This window comes from Chenopodium album, chromosome 1 (assembly GCF_948465745.1).
Source record: "Chenopodium album chromosome 1, dcCheAlbu1.1, whole genome shotgun sequence".
In the NCBI taxonomy this organism is placed as follows: domain Eukaryota; kingdom Viridiplantae; phylum Streptophyta; class Magnoliopsida; order Caryophyllales; family Amaranthaceae; genus Chenopodium; species Chenopodium album.
The window spans coordinates 61,408,523-61,428,726 of NC_137834.1; the positions used below are offsets into that span (position 1 = coordinate 61,408,523).

Consider the following 20,204-nt stretch of genomic DNA (forward strand, 5'->3'; position numbering starts at 1 on the left):
GATTTTGGATTTTGTGATGATTTCTATAATGTTTGATTATAAGTATTATCCATATAAATTTTCAGATTTGATTTTGAATTAAAAAGCCCCAAATTATAAACCCTAGGTTTCCAAGTTTATGTATATTGTTGGAAATTGTTTATGGATTATTTAAATTATTGAAATAAGTGTATAAAAACACAATTATAGAAATTTTAAATGTTTTATTAAAGCTGGAATTTTTGTATATAAGTTATAATTATGTTTCTTGAAAGGATTTTAATTACCCATTAATTGGGAATATAAGTCACTACTACAAAAATTGGAAAAACGACCCCCAATTTAAGACCCGTTATTTAATTAACCGGTTTGTTTGATTTAAGAGATCCAATATCAATTATAATGTGTCTCTTATGTGTATTGAAAAAAATAAAAAAGACATAGCAGACCCGTTCTCAACTTTAGAGGGTCTCTTACCTTTACTCCTTTGGCAAAACTCGTACTCCGTACCTTTAACTTTAGAGGGTCTCTTACCTTTACTCCTTTGGCAAAACTCGTACTCCGTACCTTTTATTATTTCTTTTTATACCTCATTATTTGCCTTCAACCACATTCACATATTTCACCTCTTCAAAACCTCTGCCCAAGCCCAACCCCAAATTAAAACCCTCATCCTCTCTTCATGTTACCGCCGCCACTTTCTCTTCCCTTCTCCATTAAATCAAAACACTGCATTTACTCTAATGATGGCAAATAGGGGCTCTTTATCTCCTATGATTGCTCTTTATCCTCCCAATTTTCTCATGTTCAATATCGAACTTTATTCAAGGTCTAATTCAATTTTTCGATTGCAGAAAGAAGCTCAACCTCCTATGCTAATAGATCTAGAAATTATGAAAAATTGTTGTCTAATTGATGACTTAACTTTCGATCAAAATTGAGGTAATCGATCTATAATTGTTTTTTTTTTTTGTTATTATTATTATTATTATTATTATTATTATTATTATTATTGAATGTGTTTTCAAATATGTTTGTTTAGTAGAATTCTTAATTATAACTAGTTCCATATTTGTTTTGGTTGTAGTCTTTTTCTCTTCGGGGTCATTTCTCTGAGTTTGGCCGAGATTGTTGTTGTAATTCTTGTTACTTCATTCACTTTCACAAATATGTTCTTCTCCTTGTCTTATTATGCTTAGTTAGGTAACTATGATGTTTATTAGTGTTTGTATATATATATATATATATTTATTGCATATAAACAAAATTTACAAAATTCAAATGTGAACCTACCAAACCACACCAAATAAAAAGAAAAAATAATTTTTTTTTAAAAAAAAGTTAAAGAATGAAGAGACATGTTACCTCACATAATAGGTCTGTTTGATACCACTAAACAGACCCCACATCTCAATTAACAGGTCTCTTATTCTTCTAAAATATTAATTTTATGACTTACATAACAGACCCGTTATCACTTACAGCGGGTCTTTTTGTCCTAAAAAACAGACGACCCCCTTTAACAAACGGGTCTCTTTACCAAACAGACCCCTGAGCTAGAGACCCTTTGTAAGGCGGTCTCTCAAGCATATTTTAACGGGTCTCTTTGCCAATTTTTGTAGTAGTGAGTAAGGGTTCTAAATTAATTTCAGCTTGTTTTAGAGGGTTTATGAGTGATTTAAAGAGTGTATATATTGCTGGAAATTTATATTGAATAGCTATTAATGTCTATTTGTAATCACTACTACAAAGTTGGGCTTAAGTAACATCCATTGGTAACACTATACAAATTTCATGATTGTTTGATTTTTAAGTTACACTTATGTAACATTGTGGTATTAGGTACTCCCTCCGTCCCCGAATGATAGTCACTTTTGGGTGAAAATCACGGGAATTAAGGAGAAATAAATAAAGTACATGGGAACTAAAACCCAATCATTTGCAAAACAAAAAGAAGAGAGAGAAACTCATTGTCATTAAAAAGGGAAACAACTCATTCAATTAAGGCACAAGTACAAAGGCAAATATGAGGGTATTTTGGGAAGCACATATAATACAGCAAAAAAAATGAAGGTATATAGGTCATTTTGTGTTATTATATGGGACCTAAAATTGTGAAATGTGACTAACATTTTGGGTGTCCAAAAATGTAAATAGTGACTATCATTCAGGGACGGAGGGAGTAACATTTTTTGTAACACTTTAATATTAGATAACACTTTATAGTAACACTTTAATGTTAGGTAGCACTTGGTTGTCACACTTCGATATATACTAGGTAGAACTTGGTTGTAAAACATAATTTGGTAATTTTTTTTTAAAGACCCTCACAGCTTTACAAGTCATAACTTGCTCTCTTCCTCCCTCGTATTTATCGATTTCTTCATAAAGCTTTCACTTTCTCTTAAATTTGCACCTCGACACCTCCTTTTCACCGCTACCCTCTTCTTGTTCTCGGTGCTCCTCTGTAGCCTTCGTCCACTGCAGCCTACCTTATTTATGAAAAACATGCATTCTAGTTTAATTTGGTCCATGATAAGAGGTCAATAATAGTGTAGTTGGGTAGGTCTTGAAAAGACCTTTCCAACGATATATTATAAGCCCAATTCCGACGAGTAATGAGGAAGTTATGACCAAAATACTAAACTGGGCCTGGTTTGATTTTATATGTGGCCCAATGATCTAGAGGAGGGCCTATTATTAATTATCATTCCTAAATCAATTAGGATTGATTATAGTCTTATTGAATATTCTAGAAGGTTCTCTTAAATCCTAATGGAGTTAGGATTGATAATTATGTTTTACAGAGTTTGAAATTGAATAAAACTACTCCTTTTGAGAATCCTTGTTTTGTACGAAGTGGAATATATCCAGATATTATTTTCGTCCCTCATAATATTTATCCAAATTTTATATGGTTGGATAGATCTTGAAATTATCTTTCCAATGATATATTATAATATTAAATCCGAGTTATAACGAAAAAGATATGAATGAGATATGAAACTCTATCCAAAACTGACACTCTTCCACTATTTCGGCCATATTTTATTATCTACAAAATATTTTAATCTAATTCTAATTGGGCTGGAAAGTAAACTTCAAGATCTTTCCAACGACATATTATATGACTTATTTGGACTTCTGGATCAAAAGATATGATCAATAAAAACAAAATCCGCAAAAACTGTTTTGCAGCGCCGGACGCCAAGCCTAGCGTCTGGCGCTAGACTCCAGCGTTTGACGCCACGCGCGTGTTTGACGCTGCAATCATGTTTTATTCTTTTCAAAACTCTGATTCGTTTTTTATCACATCCGACTGATTTTCTCTATAAATAGTCTCCTAAAACCTCTATTTTGAATCAATCAATTATCATCAATTCTTCTCATCAATTCTTAGGAATTCCCTCTAGTTTTCTCTCACCAACTCTCATCAAGAAATTCTTGATTCTCTCTCTCTCTTTTCTAAATTAGCTTTTGCATACAAAATTCCGCATTCACAAGATCTAGAAACACCTAGCCAAGTTCAAAGTTGTCTTCTCCCTAGACGTGAAAGGTTTTAATTTCTGAGGGTTTGGTCCCAAATCTAGTCTAAACTTTCTTTAAAATCTCTCTTTCAATTATTTAATTTGATTGTTTTGATTTTTATTTTCCTTGAAGTTACTAACGCGTGTATTTTGTTGTTAGAAAGAGATACGAGGCATCCAAGTAAGTGATTTAGTTGATTTATTGATATTTTGATATAGAAATCATGTTTAGGTTATTATTTTGATCTTCCTAGTATCATGTTAGGATGTTTTGATTCCTAGTATCATGTTAGGATGTTTTGATCTTCCTAGTATCATGTTTAGGGTAAAGAATAAGTTTCTTAAATCAATTATGATTTCTGCGATGCTTCTTATCTTCTTTCCTAATAGCATGTTAGTATCGTGTTAGGGTTAAAGCTTTGATTTTTATTGTTTAGTGACATGCTAGGGTGTAATCCCCCGTATTTTTAAATATATTATAAATGAAATTATATTTTATTTATAATATTTATTTGTATTTTTCCGGAATTTAATTTCAAAAGTTTCAATTTTTAATTTTGGGTCGAAAATTATTTTGGTACAAATTTTTATACACACCTTCATTCTATATTTATGTCCAAACAATCAAAGTCAATCTCACTTTACATACTTGATTGGCCCATCAATTTTATGAGTCCCAATCTTACTATTTACCCTACACCACTCTCTCTCCTATAAATACCCCATACATCCCCAAATTTTTCCCCACGCAAAAAGGTTAGTAAACTCTCTTCTCTTTATTTTATTTCTCTTATTTTCCCTTTATTTTTCTTTTCTTTTCTTTTTTTTTTCTTTCTTTTCTTTTTCCTTTTTCTTTCTTTTCTTTTTCTTCCTTTCTTTTTCCTTTTCACGTGAGTTTTCACTCACGGTCACCACCACCGCCCACCACCAACTGCCGCCTGCTGCCCTCACCACCGCCGGCCACCTGACGCCGGCGACCACCAGCCAGCCCTGCCGTGGCTGCCCCCTTTCTCTCCCCTTTGTTTTCCTATTTTGCTTAAAAGTATTAATTTTGTTTATGTTTTGATTTTATGGTATAAAGTTTATATTTTTAGTATCAAAATCATGTTTTTAATAGTTTAAACTTATAATTTTCAGATTATAATGCTGATTTAATTTTCAGATTATAATGCTGATTTAATTTTCAGATTTTATAATTTTAAAACCTAGGGTTTCAATTTATTTAAATTGGGATTTTAGGGTTCTTATGACTAATTAAATTGGGGCTTTTGTTCCTATTGGATTTATATTGATTAATTAACCATAAAAACATGTTTTTAATGGAGTTTTAAGAACTTTTAATCAAATTTATATTGCTGGAAATTTGTTTAAGTGTTAATTTGTGATTATTGGTTGTTTTCTAGGAAGTGATTATTTCTCTAGGAGACTTTTCATTGATTAAAAGTGGCACAAAGGATTGTTTACACGAGGTACGTACATGTCTACTTCGTTGTAAGTAGTATCATGTTTAGGTGCCAAAGAAAAGAACTTAGTTTCATGATTAGAGAACACTTGGATGAAAATTGTTTGGTTATACATTTAATTAATTCATGTGCTTATGTTTATGAGACATGTTTTGGTGAATTGATTATGTTTGTATGGAATTATGGATGCAAACATGTTGAATTATATTGGATTAATTGTTTGTATGGAATGTTGATACAAACATATTTTATTGGATTGGTTTGTTAACCACATTTGGATTATTAAAGGATTGGAATTGAATGGTTTAAGTGGAGTGAATTTATTAATTATTCCACAAGGTTGTTATTTATTTTATTACTCAATCATGAATTGTTAGTATGTTGAGTAAAGGTGGATTAAGCCGAAATGGCTAGGTGGGTTGACTATGTTCAACAATTTGGATAATTTGGAAGTTTAATGAAATTAAAGGTCAATTTGTGATGTGATCACCATTGTCCTAAATAAGATTAAAATTAAATTGATGTATGATTTTTATGTATGGTCTATTTGATTGAGTCGGCTATCAATTAAAATTGTAATCACGTAAAGTGAAACATGGATGAGCAATAAAACTCTAGAAAGCGTGCACTTCTAGAGTATTGACAATTATGGGTTGGGGTACACGGTGGTAGCCCGTGGCTTTCCGAGGCTTGTTTGATCAACATGTCCTCTTCTCTTTTGGTATTTAAATTTTTATTTTATAATGAAAGTTAGATGGGATCTTAGACTAACTTTGTGAGAATGGAGTCGCGCCCATTCTTACATCGCGCTAAACTTTTATTTTAAATGGTCATTTGGGACCAAAATGATTTGGTGGATTGGACAACCTCGTCTATTGCTTACTCCAAATTAAATTAATTAAATTAAATATAAAGAGTCAAGTGTTTGGAATTGATTAGCAAGTATGTTGAGTCGATTGAATTGTTTAAGTGTGGAGTCTTGATTAATTAATTTGTGTTATATGTTTATTTATTTTAATTAATTGAGCATGCTAGGTTTTGTGCGTTGTAGCATGTATGTACTCAGCTTTGCTGATTGCGTGCTTTTGTGTGTTTTCTTTTGGTCATGACCTTCGCCTTTCAATGACCCTGTGATGATCCAATTATTACACTTGTATTATTAGGGAGCAGTATTGCACAGGTTAGATTGATGATGTGAAGTTTGGGGATTTGACATACGCATTGCCAAGGGATTGGTGTGATTGAGAGTATTCGTTCTTTGTGTTGAACTTATTTATGTTTTACGTACTATTTTAATTATGTTTTGGGATTTTGAATATTGGTTTGGTTTTAATAAGGGCCTTTATGGTTCCAATTTGTAAGCTTTGACTTATTGGATTTCTAAATTATATTATTTTAAGATGTAAGTTGGATTTCCGCTGCAATACTTTGATAAAGCCTTAACGTTTTAACACGTGGCGGTAATATGACAATGGTTCTCCTCTATTTTTATTTAAAGTAAGTGATTTGGAAAAGGGAGAATTATTGGGGTGTTACATAGGGTTTGTTATTAATCTTGTTAGTATCATGCCTAGGATCTTGCTATTAGTATGCTTTAACATTATGATTATTATGATTGTTATAATGATTATTATTATGATGATTATTGTTTTGATGATTATTATGTCGTTTGATTATATTTATTGTTATTGCTTGATCACGCCTTTTATGCATGTTTAAAGGGTATTGGTACTTGTAATCACGTCTAATAAGATAATTAATAATCTTGTTTAGGGTTAATTTGATTATTATAATTCAAGTTATCGCCAATAATAGTTTTATTTGTGCATTAATATTCAACCAACATAGATAAACAGGTTTAGGGTTAATCTTGTTGATTGCATGTTAGTCAGAAAGCGCACATGAATACGATCAGAATAAAGTAGAGGCCTATTATTAGGGCAGGTTCAATCTCTTTTAGGTTGGATTTGTACCTTCATCCCCGAACTAGCAGTTTTGGTTCCAGACCTATTGGAGTTGACGATCTCCTGGATCGTTAAGGGGTGTAATCTTCACCTCGTGAACGGTTTACAAGTTCCTAAAACTTGTTGGCGACTCTTTTGATCTATCTTCTTTCCCTTTGGACGCCACTGTACTTTAGTGTATGATCACAGTGGGGTTCAAGTTTGGGGTAATGCTTGAAATATTTTCCTACAACAATAAAAAATAAAAAATAAAGAACTACGCAAAGACCTGATTTCGTATTACGAATACGTAGGCAAACTCTATGATTCGGTCATATCAAAATTAAAAAAAAAATAAAGCTCATTTTTATTTTATTCAAAATCCTTGCAGCGATTTTGTGTTCTTATTCGAGGTATGTACAAGTACTCGGTACTTATTAAATATGTAGAAGCATGATAGGTTTTATTTTATTTGATTCTAAGTTAATGAAAAATTGGTTGGATTGAATTGGTTTTGTGGAATTGAGGTCAATTTGATGATTTGATTAGGAGGCATGATTATTTGGAATGATTTATTGTTGGAGTTGTTGATGATTTAATATTGTATATGGACCACACTTTTATTATTGGCATGATTAAGAGCGGGTTTTAATCAAACTAATTGTATAATCGAGTTTGAATATAAAAAGGGAATTTTATTATGAGGTGTTTTCATAGTGCACACGTAAAGGAGCAAAACTAACAACCAGAGGTAACATAAGCACATAGAGGATGTCCATGTGATCAATAATACTCCCTCCGTTTCAATTTGTTAGTCCCATATACTATTTTGGGCGTTTCAAAAATATCTACCCATATTGAATATATTCTACTTTTAACTTATTTTTTATTTCCTATTTTATACATAATAAATTCTGATTGCTTAGATTAATTGATTGTGAGTTAATGAAATGATTCTAAGTAAAGAAATTACTCCCTTGATTTATGCAATTATGGCTTATACTTTCCTAAAAAAACAAAAAAATTAAATAAGACAAAACTATTTGTGAATTGTTTTTTTACTTTAATGCTAGATTCCAAATATTCTCCTTTTTCTTATTTTATGTGATTGATTCCATATGAGACTATCATATTGAAATGGAGGGAGTACAATCTTTGCACTTTAAAAGAATGTTCCTTCTCTATATGCGTGGAAGGAGGCTGGCATAGGTGAACTGATGAAAGCTTTGCATTAGTTTAGATACTGTAACATGATGCCATTTTGGACCATGTCATGGTGTTCTCAAGATTTATGCAATAATTACATAAAGCTACTTGTTGATGTGATTGAAGTTATTGAAAGCTAACTGGAGGCATTTAAAGATGCTTCTTCACGCCCGCTAATTGATGGTGAAGATTTTATTACATGCAGCTTACGCTGTGTTGAGATGCACAAAATTGATGGTGATTCTGGTTTCTTGGGCTAGTATTGTTAGAGGTCTAGGAGTAATTAACGACGACACAATAAGAGCTTATACCTGCAAGCAAGAAAGTCAGTGAGAAAACAGGAAGAAGGCAGTAGAGCTCAATTACTTACTTGCCTTCCTTAAATGATAGTATCTGGAATCCTTCGATTTGGGTGGACAGTTACCCTGAGTCCCTGAATCATTAATTTTGTGATGGTTTTTGTAGAGCATAAAGTTATTGTTTTATAATCAATGAATTAGCCCACAACTCAGGTTGAAACAAAAAAATAAATAAATAAAAATAAAAAGTTTAAATAAATTAATAAATAAACAAACAAGATTTTCAATTTGGAGTTTGAAACTCTTTGCACATTATGTTCCTCATTTCATTCCGTTTTTCCAAACCTATAAACATCCTATCAAACTCTGGGTTCAACCATAAGAGAAGGTTCTGAAACTGAGCAAATTGTTTCTACACATGGATATCAGTACCAAAAATTTACAAGAGATGAAGCATTTTAAACTATAATTATGAACACAATGGCATACTACAGTGCATTGGAACATAGAAGTTGATCCATTTGTTTTGTGCGCCAGGCATTTACAGTAGCATTAGTTGACGAGCCAGTCAGCAACATATGTGATATGTCAGCTGCACAAATAAACATTTGATAGTCAGAATCAGAACCAGGAGAAAAGCCTCTCCCCACCAAGGTGAGAGGTGGGCGTGATGTGCATGCGTGTGTGTTAGAATGTTGGTTTAAGTTTTCCAAGCAATGGGCCAGAAAGAGTTGACACAATCCTCAAGATCGGTAAAAGATGAATCAAAGAGCTCACAGTCCTTATTTTTCATGTACATGCAGTCATGCATATCAAACATAGATGATGATTTAACATTGGATGAATTCTAACATTACAGAGAAAACATATGGTGCAATGATCTCACAAAAGGTAGCAAGTGCACATTAACCCCTCCGATTTTGTTTTACTTTTCCAACTTTTTGTAAAGCCCTTCCATCCCTTACATGCTACTTCTCTTTTCCCAATTTCTTAAAACCTCGCCATAAATGCCAAATTGAATTATTGAACTATTCACCAAGAAGTACCTCACAAACTAATAGATTTGTGCTAAGTTTTGGTTGAGTTGGCCCTTTTACATGACATCAATATCCGGAGTGACATAACAGTCACATATCAAAGCACATCAATCCCTCATTTCAAGTGGAATATTTAACTTTGGATATTGGACCCTATGCCAAGACTCATGCGGCAACCACCACACTTCAAGCTCAAAGGTCTTTCATATGAGGAGGCATGATATAGTATATCAATCAATTTTAGGATTCAACTATTAGCTTAAGCTTTTGGCTGGGTTGGTCCTTTAACACTGTTCAATGTAATCCCATGATATATTTTTGGATTAACATACGCATCATAACATCTCTAATTATGTATCATTACAAATTATAAAAATTATAAATTCTTAAAGCATTTGTTGAGACGGATTTAACAAACTTTACTATATTTTATCTTATAGATTAGGATAATTTAAATGATTCCTTCAAATTGTAAATAATGTCAAGATTTTAGGTAAGATAAATAAAAGAAAACAAAGAGAGACTAGTTTTAGTAAATTTTGGACAATTTATAGTGAATTTTGAACTATGTTAATCCTAAACGCCTAGTCCCTCAAAATTCAAACCATAACAAGTTATTCACAAATCAAAATTAAGAGCATATCACAAAAGTTAATGCCTTTCAATTTTCACATAAGATTGAGAATTTCAATTTTCCATTAAATTTTGCTTACATTTCACCCCCTTGGTATTTTTGTAACTTTTGAAGTGCCTTTAAGCTTTTACTCATAAGGTATATGGGAAATGAGAAATTGCTAAGTAATTAGGTGGGGCGAAGCTATTACTTTTGCTTCTGCTCCCTTGTGAATGTGTATGTTTGGGGCTATTAATTAGTTTACCCATTACATCCTTCTTGAATTAAGAATCTTCTTATTAGATCCCAACCTATATATATAATGTACATAAACTAGTTCTAGTGGAATCTAAACAATTTTTAGGAATAATTGTCACCAAAGATGATTAATTTATCTATGGGAAGATTGGGAACTTAATACACAAATTTGGCAATTCAACCAATTTAGATGTCTTCAAAGATAAGAAAGGAGGTTTTAGGCATTAAAAATGCTGAAATCTGGAATGTTGCTGCTCTAAGGAAACATGGTTGGGCTATAGCTCAAAATCAGGAAAGCCTATGGGTAAAGTGGGTGAATGCAGTTTACCTGAAGGGGCAAAATAGAATGAGTTATCAGCCAAAATTAGATTGCAGCTTGTGTTGGAAACAAAGTGTAGTGGCTCCTGCATAGATTGGGCAAGATGCAGGAATATTATAAGATTGGCAAGCATTTTGATCTTCTGATGCATGCCAAGCAGAGATGCAGATGGGATAAATTCATTTGGGAAAAGAAATGCATGCCTAAGCATCAGTTCATTGCATGGCTAGCTATTCAAGGCAGACTGAAGACTAGAAGACAGGCTGCATTCTCAGAGACAAGACATGTCTCTTGAGTGGGGAGACTGTGGAGGGTCATAGACATCTGTTCTTTGAGTGTAAGTTCAGCAAGACTCTTTGGTCTGAAATCAGACAGTGGATTGGTATAGGGCCTCACAGCATTCAGCTGAGTACGGTCTATAGAGTAATAGGCAGAATAAGGAGCAGCTTTCACAGAAGTGTTCTGTACACTTGTATTCTTGCAGTGGGTGTATCACACCAGGTGGGCAAGGAATGCTGCTTTATGGGACAGGAAAGTCCTTTGGATTCCTAGAATGGCAAATTGTATAAAGTACAAGATAAAGTGTAGATTAGAAGGGATAGGTATAGTAAAGAATACTGTACAGCAGAATTCTTGGATAGAGTTTACGTTTGTGAACTGTTGTGTAGTACTTGCATAGGTGTTTTTTTAGGCTCTTTGCCTATATAGTTTTCTCCTCAAGGAGATTGGTTGTATCATCATTTTGATGAGGAATAAAATTCATCTGCTTACTGATAAAAAATAATAATAATAACAAATAAATAAAAAAAGATAAGAAAGGATTGAGAGTGACCTTTGCCTGCAAACTAACTCCACTGTGGGTTCGCTAAGAACAATATAAATACTAGATGATGAGCAAACTAATTAAATTCAAAATGATCAATTAAACAATTAGACATACTCTTTATTCAACTGAATCAATTAGTACTATGCATTTAACAATCTCTACAAATTTTTAAAACAGCAAAAGGTATCTAAGTAGTATGACATGCAACATGCGTTTAAGTGTTTAACAGAGCATTTCTAAATGTACCATCTAACCAATAATGCTTACCATAGTTACCAAAAAAGCATAATAAGCAAACTAAGATTGAACTTTACCATGCACGAAGATTTTGACACTTTAACGCTTTGATTGCTGCCTCAGCAAAAACTTTTGCAGCTTCTGCTTCAGCTTCTGCAGCCTCAGCCTCCCTTGTAGCCTTCTCAGCTTCCACAATAGCAACTTCTGCTTCAGCAACTGCTCGAGCAGCTGCAGCGGCAGCTTCATGAGGCGACAAACTCTTCATTTTCCCCAATTCTGCAACAACTTCTGACCTCGTAAAAATTTTAAGTTCCTTGCTTTCTGGCTTAGCATGGTCCTTGCATTTACTATCCAATAAATTTTTTCTTGTCTCAGAAGGAGGTAAACTCTCAGATATTCTATACCTGTGCTTAACCTGGCACAATTAAAACCAATACTCACAATTAGTATGTCCGTCCATGGAAAGGAGCTAATTGACAGTACACTTGTAAAATAATCTAAGATACATCACATGAAGAAAAAGTGGATGTAAATGCTCAGGAAAAAACCTTTCGATTATATAACAAGTGATGCAATTCCAAGTCAGTCCTATAAAAGGTTTCAATCAGATATTTGAAACTTTTGGTATGTTTTGATAGCAAAGTGGAAAGAAAGGGAAGGGAGAGAAGAAGAAGAAGGGGAAAGAATGGAAAGGGAAGGAGGGAGAAAGTTAGGTAAAGTTTTCCCTCCAAATCATTCCAACATTGGAAGGATTTAGTTTATTAAAGAGGGAGGGAAAATGAATCCTTCCATTTCCCTTTCCTACTATCAAAGTAAAGGTATCCAAAGAAACGAGGATGAATCCCTTATTTTCTCTTCTCTTCGCTCCAATTCTCTCAATCCATAGGGTGTCGTATTCCCCCCCCCCCCCCCCCCCCCTAAAAAAACAATAACAAAAAATATCCTAAACAGAGGCAATACCAAACATGAAATAAAAATCTTGATGTCAACTCACTTATTTTACACAATCATACCAAGCTAAGAAAAATATAAATGCATTAAAAGCAACCCAGAGGGTGACAACCAAACAGCTAAAATTTTACGAACCGATGATGCTTGTTGTCAGCAATTTCTACAACAAAGTGGACTCATGTCTTTCAACAAGAACCTACTTCCAAACATCCTCACCTTAATCAACTGGCCATTTGATGCCATAAACTTCAATTTTGAAGACAATAATTTACTGAAATTTGGAGGTGCCCAAAACCGCTCCTAGCAGAAGAAAGATGTGAGTCAACGCTTTGGTTGTATATTAAGAAAAATAATGTCAGAAGCCTTTCCGACACCAACTAGAATTAAAAAAAAAAAAAAAAAAAAAAAAAATCTAAATTACTTTCCACAAAAAAATGTATGAAATATAAACAAGACGCTGCCAGATAAAAATCATTCAAATAACAAACGATACAAAGAGCAAAATAACTGTCAATGATAGGGCTATTGCCTATGAAAAGATACAATTCGGTAATAAATTGGGAGTTTCCTAGCACAGCTGGATCTTTTTCTTTCTCTCCTCAACAGCCAGATACAAGAACACTTTGCTTAAAGGTCTGTAAGCCAAATTTGCACATGTAATTGACCACCAAATCAAACATTGCTTTAAATGGTCAAGTGGCAAGAATAAACTAGTGGGGGGAGGGAATGGAATAGTTGTCCAAGTGTTTGCAAGAGCTGACACTTAATCCAAATTTCAACTTTCATCCAAGATGTGAAAATCTAAACATCACTCACACGATGTTTGCTGGTGAATATGAAAATCTGCTAAAGTTCTCTAGAATTGATAATCATTCTACTCCCTTTTTGTAGCTTTTCATAAGTTCTTTACGGGTACAGGTTTTCTTCAAATTTAAGAAAGAGTTATAAGTTTATTTCGTGGATTTTCGGAGGCTAATCAGGATAGAATGTAAGAGGTGCTATGGATGATAAAGGGAACCATTCCTTTTAAAAATTTAGGGGTTTTTCTCTCTTCTGAAAAACTTACTATTTCTCATGTAGGCCTTCGGTGGAGAAAGTTACTTCTAGGATTGATTGCTAGACATATAGGCTGCTTTCTTATGCTGGGTAAAGGGAAAGTTGTTTGGTATTCAGAATATTGCGCACAAATCTTCATTCACCTAAGAAAATTTTACAGGAAACTAAAGCTAGCTAGGATTCAATGCTTGCTTCGGACAGGGAAAGCTAACCCTTCTAAGAAGGCTCTGATTTCTTGGAATCTGGTGTGCATACCTAGAGTTTTGTGGGGGATAGAATGTTATTTCTCTTGGTGATGGGAGCAAGGCTGCAATAACCCAGGTAATGTGGGTCCTTGCTCACAAAGCAGATAACATGTAGGTTAAATGGGTTCATATACATTATTTCATATATACAGAGTTCTAGTCTGCTCCTATTCCTAAAAAATGTTGGGTTCTAAAAAGGATTCTAAAATGCAGGGCAATAATTGATGAAATTGGTAGTTGGAATGCATCAGGGGAAAATGAGTATCAAAAGTTATATGCTTTGATCAGGCCTCAAGGAGCTAAATTTAATTGGAAGATGGTTATTTGTAATAATAACGCTTCTCCAAATATCATTGTATTCCTTGGCTTGCTGTTTGGAATAAGCTGGTTATCAAAGACAGGCTGACTGCTTGGCATGTGCCTTGTGATCCTATCTGTTTTTTATTTTTAATTTTTTTAAAAAATTTTATTATTATTTATTTTATTTTTTTTTTGAAAATGAAAGTGTGTCGCACTTGTATTTTAAGTGTGCTAATTCTAAGTGGATTTAGCGGTTCTTGGCTTATGATGTTTCAGTAAATGACAGGAGAGTAGGGATGACTAGAACTTAGGAGGGAGAGGACATTAAAGTAAATGAATTTGTACAAAAAAAAAGTAAAAAAGGAAAAGAAAAGGAAAGAAAACAAAATGAAAGAGGGAAAAATATTAATCATCTTCAGGCTAAAAAGTTGATGGTAGCATGTATTCTAATCAATTTGGTCATTCTTGGCGATTCGTTATTTTTGCCAATGAAAGTAATTGGGAAATTTTGGGAGAGTTGTATACATCATGAACATGAAAAAATAATAAAAAAGAAGTCAAAGTATAATTATTAAAAATAAAAATTTTTAAAAAAAAAAAAAAGTAGGATGAAGAAAAAGCAGCAGCATAAAGTGGATGTGGTACAGATATTACTGTTGTTGGAGGCGGTGCAGTAGGACCTTCATGTTATTTTATGGGAGGACATTAGTGGTGTAGCTTGGGCTAGATCAGTTCTGGAAGCTTCGAAGGATAAAGACTAGTGCCGGCTATGGAGTTCAGTAGTTAGTAATTTTCTTTTTCCAATTGTTCATTTTTGCTACCTTTTCTTTTTTTAGTTGGCTAGTGTTTTTTGTTTCTTGGGGCTTGCCCCTCTCATTCACTAAAAAAAATATAATAAATTGGAATATGCTTGTCTGATGTAATAATAGCTTCTTTGGTGTTCAAAGCAAATTATTTATGTTTGAGAAAGCAATAAATATCTCCCTGTGACAAGCACTAGTTCTATATTTGGATTCAGATAGCCCTACTTCATGAAAACTCTTGATCCACAACTAACAAGAATAGTAGTTACTTAATTCTTAAATGATATCAGCGGAGAATCCACGTATAGATAATGCTCCAAAAATCATAAACGAATTATAACTCTTCCTTAATAAAGCAACTATGAAGGTGAATAACATAAACCTATCGCAATTTAATATTTTAAATCCATCAGTTGCAAGCCAAAACTGATAACTAGTTGACAGTAAATTGTTAAAGCTACTGCCATAGGATGCAATAACTGAGCAGTTACAAGCATAAAAAGACGTCAAGGTATGTCAAAAAGCAGTTTTCTTTGACAGCAACCAAAGACTGGAAGATGGCAACTAAATAAAAAAGTCATTATGACTTCTGAGTATAGCTAATGATAAGTTGTTATAGCCTCTAATACCTCTATGTACATGGCAATTGCATTCCTGTCAGAACCTTTCGGCTCCTGAAGAGTTGTTATAGTCTCCAATATGAGGTTATCCAGCCTAATCAAAAACAAAATACAGAATGACAATCATTATCAAAATATTAAATAATCATACCATATCAACAGACTGTAAACTCTTAAAGCTAGCATAGCTTCCTCAACACAGCCTCACATAAAGCATACTCACACTCATCACCCCTTTTACAAACTCTCAAAATCTGTTTTAGGCACTACAAAAAAGAATAAACCCACAAAAGAATGACCTAGCAACTATACACCTCTCATCCTTTCTCTTATGTCAATCAATGTTTCACGTTAGTTTTAATTGCCAGAATTTGTATCACCAACAGCTTGTTTGAATAGAGAGATTTAAAGGGAAAGATAGTGGGTGCCTTGTTCAGATTCCAGATTGTAAGGATGAGTTAAATGGAGGACAAAAAACTGGAAAGATTTTTCCTTCATCCTATATAAACAATTCGCTCCATAATTGGAAAGATTTGGAAGGAAGATTGGAGCCTAAGTCAATTTCTCAATTATTTTATATATACATCAAAAGTAATCAAGAAGCAGGTAAAATTCACAATAATCACAAATTTGTAAATATGTTGTGATTGGGGAAAAACAAAATCATGTTCATGGAACTCGTTCTGTCAAAAATATATAGGGGAATAGTATTTCTCAACCCCTCCCCTCCTCTTCCCTCTTTAAGACCTGTTCACTTCACCTTAAAAAATAATATTCAATGAAATTAGGTTCAGCCAGTAAAAATCAGTAATTGTTAAGAATAAATATACTAGAGAATCAGTAAAAAAAATCTTAGTTCTATAAAATTACGGTTTTTTCACCATATACCCTTGAGTTTTTTGTTTATTCACCGTATAAACATGAAAATTTTCAAATTCACCATATACCCCCGCGTTGTACAAAAATTCACTATATATCCCTAATGACAACAAAATGAGTGAAATTTGATTTATTATGCATCGAAACCACCTTAGATCTCTCCCCCATCCTCGAAACCACTCCTTTCCTTTGTCCTATCCATAATCATGTCTGTATGATCAATTTTGAGGATAAGAAAAGAAATTTGTGGTGGTTTTGGGGGTGGAAAAACGAAATGTGGGTGATTTCGGAGTTAAATGAATGTATTTAGGGTGGTTTCGGGTCACAATTAACCCTAATGATTGACAAAGATAACAATCATAAGTCATTAAGGGTATATGGTGTATTTTTGTGGAAATTCGAGGGTATATGATGAATTTTGAAAAGGTCATGGGTATATGGTGAATAAACAAAAAACGCAGGGGCATATGGTGAAAAACCCGATAAAATTAATTTCAGTTTAATATAAGTAATTTAAGTTCAGCAAAAAATAATTTTAGTTCATCAAAAATAATTTCAGTTTAGCAAAAATGAGGTTAAGTGAACAGAACCAAGTCTTATCCAAATAAGTAGTAAATTTCAATTCCCTTTTTGCAACTTGGGTGGGCCAGACAATGGCTAAACATAGAGTTTCAAAACAAGAAGTACCCACGTTTAGTATGTGATTTTAGATATATATCGAGTTTTACAGTTGTTTAGGGATAGAAAAGGAGAGGTAGGGGATGGGGGAGGAAAAGGGAAAGGGAGGGGAGGGGAGGGAAGTTCCAAATCTCTCCACTATCAATTCTTACCATTTAGTTCCTCCATTTTTCTCCCCTCCAATTCCCTTCCTTCCTCATTTGTTATCCAAATGAAAGATACTTCACCCCTCTATTTCCCATCCTTTCCTCCATCTCCTTTAAAACAAACACTGTAAAAGTGATTGTAGTCTAAGTATCCATTATAAAGAATTAAAGACCCAACTCAATTATGCATTCGGGGATGAACGGATATCAACACTAACCATTAAACTCTATACAGAACAGAAGTTACTAGTCCAGTCTTAGATTTTATACGGGCTGCAAGAGGGGTAGCATATTTGGTTATAACAACATCACACTTTATACACCAAGATATACAAATAAAGAACAGATCAACATAATGACAAAAAGACTATGACCTTGTATATGTTTTCTTCGAATCAGCAACCTGAACTGTCTCACTAGGGGTACCAACAAGTTCATCTTCAACAGCATCCTCATCACTCCTAACATGGTTCACCACTGAAGGCTTGTCATCAAGTTTGGGGATTTGTGGATTCCTCTTAAGTGCTAGCCTAGCTTTTTCTCTAGATCCTAAGCCACTCAAAGTCACATTAATATTTCTCCACTTATCCTGTCAAGAACGATAAAGAAATTCTGATATTAGCACAAATTCAATACAAAAAGATAAGAACAGTCATTCAAGCTGAAATAGAATTTTCTTTGCCTCTAATGTAAAAGTATGTTCAGATAAATCAAAGCTTCAATTCTCTAAAAGGGCTCAGTACCATACCTTGAGATCCACATTTGAACGGGAGCATAGGACATTGCTGAACTCTGGATCTCTAAGTATTGTTTGCCACTTACCAGACCCATGCTTGCGTACTCCAGCTTTTAGAGCTGCTTCTTCTTCTGCTGTCCACTTTTGTTTAGGAGCACCCATTAGCTAGAATCAAAGACTCTTTACAAGAAAACATCTGCAAACATATAAGATTGTTAAAAACTGCTGAAACTGCATATCACAGGCAGCAAATTGTACAGATATCATTAAGGACTAAACTATCAGATTATAGATCATGACACTAGTCGTGAGTAGTAATCACTATAACTGCTACTAATGGCAAAAAAAAATAAAAACCATGCAGGAAAGTCTAGTCGGAAAGGAGAGTACTTTATACAAATTAGTGAATTTACAAGAGCATAAGAAAACTGGGAATTTCAAAATCCTCTAATTTGGCAATGACCTCTGAACAAAGAATGGCATGATGCTAAAACATGTCTTCCTCATTTCTGTATGCTTTTCACCTACATATTATCATAATACAGCATGCATGCATTGAAGGCTATCTTAAAAAATAATTAGGCAGCTGACATTGCAACCTTGCATCTATTGATTTGTAGTCTAATCAAGAACGATACAATCGGCACTGCCATAATAATATTAATTGGTAAAGGAAAGATACAATTCTGCATCTTATCGACGTGTAAAGATGGTAATGAATAACACGCATCATTCTTGCTTCAACTCTTCAAATTCAATATCCAAAAACCCTCCCCTCTTCCCGAATTCAACTAACATCCAAGAGTAACCCCAGAAGATTATGTTCTGGGTACCCATAATTCTAAATTCCAACAACAAAACCTTGATCAAAACTCGGAAATAACAAAATCCCAAATTTAGATCCTCACAATGACCCCAGAAGATTATGTTCTGGGTACCCATAATTTTGCAAATTTGCAAAGACTTACAGCATCTATAAGAAGCTTAGTGATATCAATAAACTGGAGCATAAAGTATTTGAATAGCAAAGCCATTTTCATATACAACCCAATTCCACCAAATGCGTCAAAATTAAACACCCAAAACAGAAAAGATAACAAATTGAGAAAACATGACGAAAAATTGATGGCATAACATTGTACAGAGAGATCAATGCAATAAGAGAAAAAGAAAAATCGAAATTTAATATAGTTATCAAAGAGATCGATAAAAACATGAATAAAGAGGAAATCACAAGGCAAAAATACCTAAATACAAGGGAATTGTAACAACAGAGGAAACGCTAGTCAATCAGAGTGCCCAGAACAATGGTAAGCAGAGCGGCCATGGAAGTTTCTATCGCTTTTTTTTTCTGTTTTTTTTTCTCAATCTTATTTTTCCTTTTCTCGGTTTTTTTTACTCGTGCTTTTTTCCTGGTCGTGATTTCACTTTCTGTCTCTCTCCCCTTCTTTTGTTGTTTTATCACCGTTAGGGGTGTTCAGAGTTTGGTTTAAACCGCGTCAAAGTGGTCAAACCGTAAATCAAATCTGTTTGGTTTAAACCACGTCAAAGCGGTCAAACCGTAATTCAAATCGTTTTTTAACAGCTTGATTTGATTTACGGTTTTAAAATTATGGTTTAGTTTGTGAAGAAAATCTATGGTTTGGTTTTTCATAAAATTTAAAACAAAACCACAATGGATTTGTTAGTAGGGGTGAGCAAAAATTCAGGTTTCCCTAAACTGGAATCAGAACCTGTTAGGAATCGCTGAACCGCAGGTTCCGATTCCGGATAATAAAATTTTGGACCTGAAACCTGTAGGGTACATTGTTCGTACAGGTTTCCTGTAGGCTACGCGAAAGTGAAACCTATCATTTAAGCCCAAATATAAAAGCCATACGCCAAATTTGTATAAAAGTCGTCACCTACCTCTCTCCCTCTTCTTATTCATTTTTCATCTTAATCCTAAGATTTAATTAATGGTACTAATATAAATATTTGTAATTTTGTATTCAATATTCTAGACAATCAGTGTTGGTTGGTTATTTTGTAGTACTGTATTAAAGTTGTAAGCTTTTATCGTGAACATCCATTTTTTTAACAA

At 33.6% G+C, this 20,204-nt stretch overlaps 1 protein-coding gene and 1 long non-coding RNA gene across 5 annotated transcripts; one reads left to right on the forward strand and one right to left on the reverse strand.

Annotated features, from left to right (window-relative positions):
- Positions 1–578: 578 nt before the first annotated feature.
- On the forward strand, positions 579–6,393 carry LOC145593834 (uncharacterized). Of its 2 annotated transcripts, none has more exons than XR_014102810.1 (4): positions 579–1,182; positions 3,667–3,687; positions 4,910–4,975; positions 6,133–6,393. It is a non-coding gene; the product is annotated as an uncharacterized LOC145593834 (long non-coding RNA). The 2 variants fall into 2 exon arrangements; XR_014102807.1 differs by having other exon boundaries at positions 581–921.
- A 2,252-nt stretch (positions 6,394–8,645) lies between these two features.
- On the reverse strand, positions 8,646–19,552 carry LOC145556792 (single myb histone 6-like). Of its 3 annotated transcripts, XM_081618445.1 has the most exons (8): positions 19,369–19,551; positions 18,134–18,317; positions 17,760–17,974; positions 15,692–15,776; positions 12,875–12,958; positions 11,785–12,122; positions 10,654–10,729; positions 8,646–9,009 (listed from the first exon to the last, which is right to left on the reverse strand). In XM_081618445.1, the coding sequence occupies exons 2-7, from the start codon at positions 18,281–18,283 to the stop codon at positions 10,690–10,692; spliced, it is 912 nt and encodes a 303-aa protein (XP_081474571.1). In that variant the 5' UTR covers positions 18,284–18,317; positions 19,369–19,551; the 3' UTR covers positions 8,646–9,009; positions 10,654–10,689. The 3 variants fall into 3 exon arrangements, with proteins under 3 accessions (XP_081474571.1, XP_081474584.1, XP_081474577.1); XM_081618458.1 differs by lacking the exon at positions 12,875–12,958 and having other exon boundaries at positions 19,369–19,552; XM_081618451.1 differs by lacking the exon at positions 10,654–10,729 and having other exon boundaries at positions 19,369–19,550.
- Between the last annotated feature and the right edge of the window lie 652 nt (positions 19,553–20,204).